This window comes from Linepithema humile, chromosome 1, assembly GCF_040581485.1.
Source record: "Linepithema humile isolate Giens D197 chromosome 1, Lhum_UNIL_v1.0, whole genome shotgun sequence".
Taxonomy (NCBI): Eukaryota; Metazoa; Arthropoda; class Insecta; order Hymenoptera; family Formicidae; genus Linepithema; species Linepithema humile.
The window spans coordinates 5109224-5117333 of NC_090128.1; the positions used below are offsets into that span (position 1 = coordinate 5109224).

The 8110-nt window shown below is 30.4% G+C and overlaps 1 protein-coding gene and 1 long non-coding RNA gene across 3 annotated transcripts; one reads left to right on the forward strand and one right to left on the reverse strand.

The window, feature by feature from the left end:
• Nucleotides 1-381: 381 nt before the first annotated feature.
• On the reverse strand, nt 382-1960 carry LOC105679830 (uncharacterized). The gene is made up of 3 exons (XR_001101901.2): nt 1056-1960; nt 659-981; nt 382-543 (listed from the first exon to the last, which is right to left on the reverse strand). It is a non-coding gene; the product is annotated as an uncharacterized lncRNA (long non-coding RNA).
• LOC105679829 (mitochondrial glutamate carrier 1) lies at nt 819-7900 on the forward strand. Of its 2 annotated transcripts, none has more exons than XM_012380106.2 (8): nt 819-959; nt 2882-2951; nt 3104-3238; nt 3395-3544; nt 5790-5926; nt 6249-6434; nt 6515-6665; nt 6984-7900. In XM_012380106.2, exons 2-8 carry the CDS (start codon nt 2908-2910, stop codon nt 7120-7122), a joined length of 942 nt encoding a protein of 313 aa, XP_012235529.1. In that variant the 5' UTR covers nt 819-959; nt 2882-2907; the 3' UTR covers nt 7123-7900. The 2 variants fall into 2 exon arrangements, with proteins under 2 accessions (XP_012235529.1, XP_012235530.1); XM_012380107.2 differs by lacking the exon at nt 819-959 and adding an exon at nt 2145-2289.
• The last annotated feature ends 210 nt before the right edge of the window (nt 7901-8110 follow it).

An 8110-nucleotide genomic window follows, 5' to 3' on the forward strand; every position in this document is an offset into this window, starting at 1 on the left:
GATAGCAATGTTTATTAAACTAATAAATATATTAGAAGCAAATTTAGCAAGTACAATAAAAAAATCTGCGAGATATACTGATATCTTTAATGACATAATTTCAGCAAAAATATAGTACATTTCTCAGTTAGTTCGTCATTTCAAAGACCAGGAATTTAATATTGCTAAACGAATTCCATTCCGTAGGAGTGTCACATATTTTTGGCGAAGTATGGCATTTAATAATCGCATCCATAAGAATTGCGGATGAGAATTTAATAAACAAGTCTTCATATAATAATAAATTGTTATAAATCAAATTAAAAAGAATAAATAAGTGAATTTTATAATAAATAACTAAAAAATTGGACAAGGTTTCACAAAAAAATTACCTATTTAAAGTAAGAGAAAAATAAAATATTATTTTTTATTTATAAAAACAAATGTGTGGCATTTAATGATCACAATCGAATTTTACATCGAATTTCCCGCTATTTGATAGTGCTGACATCTGGCATAATATTACATAACGTAATTTTATTTATTTTACTTGTAATTCTTGTACTTCAGATGAAATAAACACATATTCAGTCGTCGGAATGAAAAAAGCAAAGAAAATAAGTGATAAAAGTGCATTTGAAACAAATAAAGTTCTTGATTTGATATAAAAAATACCTACCGTAGGGATCTAGAGAGAACCTCGAGGAAAGGGAAATTTCGTCGGAGGCAGCACTGCAGTATGTGTGCGACTGTGTGCAATTTTAGAGTTTAGAAAAGTCTCAATTGGTCTTAATGTTCCGAGCTCCTGTAAAAAACGCTACTGATAGATTACCGCTAATGCTGCTGGCGGAATCGGCCGATGAAAAAATCTTCTGGTTGTTCGTAGTTAATTGAGTTTTCCAGCATTTCGTCGGGAATCTGAGGCACTAGTGGGACGTCAGTCGCCAGACGACCACCGTGTATATCGGATTTCCCTGACGGTAAGTGGACCCATCGTTTTTGCTAACAATCAGTTGTATCAAATTTCACTTATTACAATTCCACATACGAAAACACAAACAATTTGTTTTTCTTACTTTTATTGCGAATATCGAATTATTTGACGGTTTGATGTTAATAGCGCAAATACACTTTTATTCCACTGTGAAGACTAGCAGTAGCATTGACATGATACTAAAGGTCGGATACATTAATATGACGCGTGATGGATGGACACACGAGTTATTTTCACTCTGTGATGCGCGATTTTGTTTGATGAAAATTTCTCACGTTGTTTGTGTAGGGACATACTTATTTGTTCACATAATGAACCGTGATAAATATTAATGGAATGTTTTAAGATAGCATATTATTATTTATTTAAAAAATACACTTTGTTAATGTGTAATGTACAGAAATATGTTTTTTTGTATTCTTTTGTTTCATTCTGAATAAAAAATCTATCTGCAAAATAAAAAGACGGAGTGAGAAAAAATTGCTGCAATTTTATTTTTCAAGATTAAATGCATTTGTAATTAGTAATCTATAAAACAATTAAACTCAATTTTTACTTCAAAATTAAATAAAAACTGACAAGATCTCTATTTATATTTCTGTAGAAAATTAAAAAAATTTATTTGCTCCGTAATTTTTGTTGTAAAACATTTTTATTTTAAAAATTATGTTAATTTAAAGCTACTCCAGTCAATTTAAACTACTTTATGATTGCCTTTAAAACTCTCAATAATAATTTTTTTTTAACACTCCATTTAATCAGTGAATTAAATTAATACTTATCAGTCTCTTATTTTCATCTGCACTTCAAAAAACAGCTGAAACAGATAAGATAATGATTTGATAATAATTCCGATAAGTTCTAAAGTTTCTGTTTTATACTTTATAGAAATATATTTTTTAAACAATAGCTAAAAACACATACAGAAAAAATAAACAAATATTAAAATAGAGAATCTCTTTAAATTGCGATTCCAACAAGATGACATTCACTATTGAAAAAAAATTAAAATTTACCATCGCATATATATTGACCCCAGATTGCATCGATAGACGTCACACAACAGATTGCAGCAGTAGATAGAGTAAAATCAATTTGCATGGTTTGGTCGGGAGATTGGCGATTTGTCCGTTTGCGTTTATGTACGAGTGTGTATTCAAATAGTGTCTTCGATAAGATGATAGCATTCTGTTCAACGGACGTCACATTGATTACGCTATTATAGGATGTCAATGCCCGTTGTAACATAACTGAACTTGTGGTTCGCACAATTGAATCAGTTGCCATCGCGGCCTTAAAGAGAACAGCTTTTCAAGGTGATGCAAACAAAATGCATAATTGAATGGATGATTAGATTTCCGGAAAAGGCATGATATGCTAAAATGCTGCAAAAAATTCAGACAAGTTTTCATTCTTCATAATCAATTATGCAATCATTAAATAACGTTATATATTATTTAAAAAATTATAAAATATTTGTGGACTTTTTATAACAAAGAATTACAGATATAAAAACATGTGTATTACATAACTTTATCGTTAAAAATTGATGACATAACAGTATTGATATATTTCGGTATTATTTATTCCTATTAAAACGCAGTTTGGCTGACAGGCTCGCTATAAACCGCGTGCATAAAATGTTTTAATACTGAGTGGCCTTAGGCTTTTTGGCACAATATTTTTACTACCGTTTAACGTGTTCTATCAGCATTACGGTTAGCATTTGTTACTCAACTGATATTGGCAAACCATTCTCAATTGTGTCGCAACCGCAGATGTTTCCCAGATATTTCAGTTAACCACAGATATTAAGAAAATATTTCGGGATATTCGATGATGAGTTAACAGACTTTCTGCATATGTTAATGCAGAACTAAAATGATCACTATTGTATTTGTTTAACAGGTGCAGGATCCAAATTCACATTAATCATGGCACAGGACAATTCAACTTCAAAACCTGCAACTCAATTCAAGTATGTATTTTTCCATAAAATCTTCTATGAGAATAAAATTATTTTGTAAAATAATTAAGATAAAATTAAATAAATTTATCTTACAAAAGTAGTAAAAATAAAATATTTTTTAATTGTAAAAGAAAATTTTACATAAACTTTTCATTTTTCAGACTTGTACCAAAAATCATAAATGGTGGCATTGCTGGAATCATTGGAGTGTCCGTGGTGTTCCCGCTGGATTTAGTTAAAACGAGATTACAGAATCAAATTATCGGTCCAAATGGCGAACGAATGTATAAATCAATGCAAGTATCTTTATTGCACTTTTTTTATCTTTTTGATCGCAGAAAGGGTACAAAAAAATGTGCAAAAAATAACACTGATAAAGAGATTTATCATAATCGAGTGATAATTTACCACAATTAATAATTATATTTATTATAATAAATGATTGTTTGCAGGTTTGACTGTTTTAAAAAGACTTACAAAGCGGAGGGGTACTTCGGGATGTATAAAGGAAGCGCTGTAAATATATTATTAATTACTCCTGAGAAAGCCATCAAACTTACTGCCAATGATACATTTAGATATTACCTTTCTCCTGGGCCCGGGTATGTTACACAATATTTTTGGTTTTATAATTTTTCTTATTCTTTTTATTAATTCCTTCCTTTAATGATTATAAGATAATTTTTATTAACAACTTGTTATTTTAGAATTAATTTTTATGTTTTTAACACACTCTGCAATAATTACCAATAATATTTGTTCATTTTTTCTTACCAATTTGTTATTAATCACATATTTATTATTCTTTCTGTCATAATCTTATACTATAAACCCGTAATTTTCCATAACAATTGTTTTTCCAATGCACTTAATATTTCTATGTTTTAAAGGGGGTTATTCAAAGTCTATGGCAAGTAGATTTAGCATGATATATGTTTAGATGATAATCTTTCCATTAAACGTATTGACAATTATAAAATTTATAAGATGGGATTTCCAATTAACTATTTATGAAATTAATAATTTTACAAACATATATATATAATGCATTTATTTTATGCTATAATTAGACATATTTCTCGAGTTATCGTGTTAAATTAACGGAATAGCAAGTTTCGTTTAATTTTGACATTAAAACTTTATAATCACTATTTATTAAATATGCACGCAAAATGCACGCTACTATTTCTAATTAAAATGGACGATGTAGCATGTATATCTATAAAATTGGAGCAAGTATAAATTACGTATATAGCAATCGTAGCGAGAAGCTACGGAGTATTGATCAAACCAAACTGTGCGAATAGAACGCAGTAACATAGAAACAAAAATGATTGGACTAAATGTGAAATATTTTTTTTATTTTTAGTGTAACAATTTTTCTTAAAAAATGTGTATAATTGGAAAGCCCTAAAAACTAACGTATTGCTATATCATATTTTGATTAGCAGAGCATCATATTTTTTATAGAATATTTTGTAATATATATCTCTCTTTGTTGCTAATAGCTTTTTTATTAATTTATTTTCGTAACTGCTTGTGCAATCCTTTGTTTTCGAAGTAAATCGCACAAAACATATGTTTGTATAGGATTATTACATATCTAATCTGGTGTTTAAAAATCAAATTATTTCTTAGTAAAAATTTTCAAGATCATTATTTACTAAAATGTATTAATTTTGATTTTATTAATTATATATAAATTAATTATATATAAAACAATTTAAATTTTGATACATGTACTACTTAATAATTACGAAAGCCAAAATACGAAGTTAAGTTTGCGCAATCATGCCAGAGTTTGCATCATAAAACATATTGAAATGTATCATTCTATAATTTTAGACAACTGAAGCTACCAGTTTGAATGTAATTTCCAAGTTAAATGACCTGGCAAACGATGTAAGCAACTATAACTAGCTAGCCAAGTCGCAAGCAATTCGACGATAGCGGGGTAATTTTTGCTTTTCCCTTTTCTTCCTTATAACAAATTTCTTTCTTAGGAAACATTTCATTTTTTTCTTATAAACACATAAATTAGAAGATAGATTAGAAGACTTTTTAGTAGTTCCAGAGTGATGATACATTCAAAAGTTATATAGATTTAGCTAGAAAAATTTTAATAAGAACAAGTCAGCCAGCACTTTAATGTACATAATTACTCATTATTATAAACTCATTATAAACTTATCATTACTCATTTAATCATTATTTGTTTTGCTTAAGGATGCTTTTTGATATATAAATATATATATATATATGTTGGCTATTCATAAACAGTTTTTATTAATGCGTACTACATCATGCAGTTAAAATTATAAGTAAATTGCAAATTACAAAATTAACAGTTAGCAATTTGTTTTTATTTATATTCGTTGCTAATGTGTTTTTGATGCTCTGCGATCTATTAGATGTTTGAAAATATTGCTTGTCTCGCGATCATGCCACCAGTTGTTGAATGATCTCCTTAATAGGATTGGCATTTTTTGCTCATTATTTTTTAAAAGATATAAACTGATCAAAAACCGGCTGTTTTATTGATTATATTCGTAATTTGGTGTCTCACATGAGACTGAATTGTACAGTCAATCGCAAACTGAAAATCAGAATTGAGACAATTGATTGTGAAAAGATTCTGAATTTTATTTTTGTAAAATAGAATGCAAACTTTAGCAAAATTAATTTGGTTAAAAACGACGTAGTCGATTGCAAAAAATATTTTTATTTTTTTTATTTTTCGATCAGTCACTCGTGCCAGTCCTGTTGCATAGATTAAAATCCTATCGCGTAGATTAAAACTTTTCTTAATACAACGTGATCGGAGTATTCTATTGATCTGTTGTCCAGACAAAAATTGCCATTAGAACGTGAAATGCTTGCTGGCGGTTTAGCGGGAGCATGCCAAATAATCGTAACCACTCCAATGGAACTACTCAAAATACAAATGCAAGACGCTGGCAGAGTCGCCATGGCAGCTAAAGAAGGTGAAGCAGTACAATATTTCTTAAAGTATTATCGAGAAATATTTATCGCGCAACTGTATATTCAAGACCTTTCGTTACTGTCATTGTCGTTCGTCGCTCTATTGCGACAGCAATATTAATGCATTCCTTAATTGTATCTTTTGCAACAAGTGAAATGCCATGGTCGACTAAAAATCTGAATATGATATCGGAAAACGCAAAGAGAGCGTTAAGAAAGCGATAAAACCAAATTAAATGTTATATAGCAAATGTAATTTTTTAATCTCTATATGCGAAAGTGACAGCAATGATAAATGAGTTGCATAATACGTTATTGTTGCAGCGGGTAAAACAGTGCCTAAGGTATCCGCTTGGTCGCTAACGGTAGATCTACTTAGGAAGCGAGGTATACTAGGATTGTATCAAGGAACCGGTGCCACAGCGTTGAGAGACGTGACGTTTTCCGTTATTTATTTCCCTCTATTCGCCAGACTGAATGACATGGGCCCGAAACGAGAAGACGGTTCATGTACGCTCTATTAATTGTGTTATCGGATGTGACGTCTAAGCAAATAAGTCAAACAATAACGTTAATGTTATGTTTCTTAGCTGTGTTCTGGTGTTCATTCCTTGCCGGGTGCGCCGCCGGTTCGACGGCCGCATTAATGGTGAATCCATTCGACGTAATCAAAACTAGACTGCAAGTTATCAAAAAAGCACCTGGTGAACCTACGTACAACGGAGTATTAGACTGTATAACGTAAGTTTGGGAATCAATTGCTTATTCGGCTGTCTCTAGGCTAAACCGCGTCTTATTTTATTCTTTTTGCGAATAATCAAGCACGTCTATGCTACATTTTGCTTTCGTCGGCAGTTATAATATATAATAAAAATTTTTTTTGAATATATACGAAATACAGGGCGCCATAAAATCTCGCGACTTTTTCTATTCTTTTTGCATTCCAATGATCACTTAAAAAAATGCAATTATTTTAAATTATTTTATAAATACCTATAAAATCGGTAATTTAGGTCATAAATAAATCAATGTTTGATAAAAATCGTTCTCGATTTATAGGAAGACATTTAAGAACGAAGGCCCAACGGCGTTCTTCAAAGGCGGCGCTTGCCGAATGATTGTCATAGCGCCGCTGTTTGGAATTGCACAAACCGTCTATTATCTTGGCGTAGCCGAGTGGCTACTGGGATTGAAGTAAAATCGCCATATCGTGCCGTTCAAACGCTCTGGGAAATCGACAATAATAATCGTTGTAAACGTAGTTATATTTTAGCTTGAGATTTCCGTCGCGATAAAAGTGTTGTTGTTCAAACGGAATCTCTCGATCGCTTACATGTAAAAGAATGTTAAAGAGAATATGTCAATTGTAATTCTCGCAGGTCGCGAATTATGATAAGTTCATAGTTAAATGAGATGTATCTCTATCTCTCATATTCATATCCGCAAAACTCATCAAATTATCAAACACGATGGGGTTTACCGTACGTTCGTTTTATACATTACGTTCCTACAGAATTCTTTCAATAGATTTGTCGAAAATCGAATCGTGAAGTATATTTGGCATTATGAAATTTTACATTATAACCACATGTTATTCGATGTTCGTCATCGCATTTTCCAATATAATAATGGCTTCCTATCTTCTTCGTGTTTTATGGGCTCTATATAGATATTATACGCGAGATCCTACTCACGAATTATGCTTGACCTATACGTATACTGGGATCTTCGTTATATCTACCAACCTAGCCAGTCAATTATAAATATCGAAGACTTCTCAAAGATTTACGTAAGCTGATATTTTTTTAAATACTTTGTTTTAGGATAAAAGAATAATAGGATATTTTGTTAAAGCTTGTATTCGTTACCTAAGTTTTTGTTAATTTCTATCTTGTCATGTCGAGAAAACGATGTAATCTTTATGGCCATATATGTAATATAATAGCAATATTACAGAATCTTTAAAGCAAATGTAACTGTACTCTTGTCGTCTATTTCTTTTATCCCTTCATTTACTCGCTTTTTGCTATTTAATATTTTAAATTTATATAAAAATATATTCAATTACGAACTGTAATTGTAATCTCTTCAAAAACCGTTATACTATGATTAAAGAAGAGAATATTTAATAATGCAAATCAAAGCAAATCATTAAAGCACATTAGTTATGTGAAAACAATTAATCG

Excerpts from the sequence above, each read along its gene's own strand:
- LOC105679829 (XM_012380106.2), top strand. The coding sequence starts at position 2,908 with ATGGCACAGGACAATTCAACTTCAAAACCTGCAACTCAATTCAA. Across the intron at positions 3,545-5,789 it reads TACCTTTCTCCTGGGCCCGG|ACAAAAATTGCCATTAGAAC; the intron begins GTATGTTACACA and ends TCTGTTGTCCAG. Across the intron at positions 5,927-6,248 it reads CGCCATGGCAGCTAAAGAAG|CGGGTAAAACAGTGCCTAAG; the intron begins GTGAAGCAGTAC and ends TTATTGTTGCAG.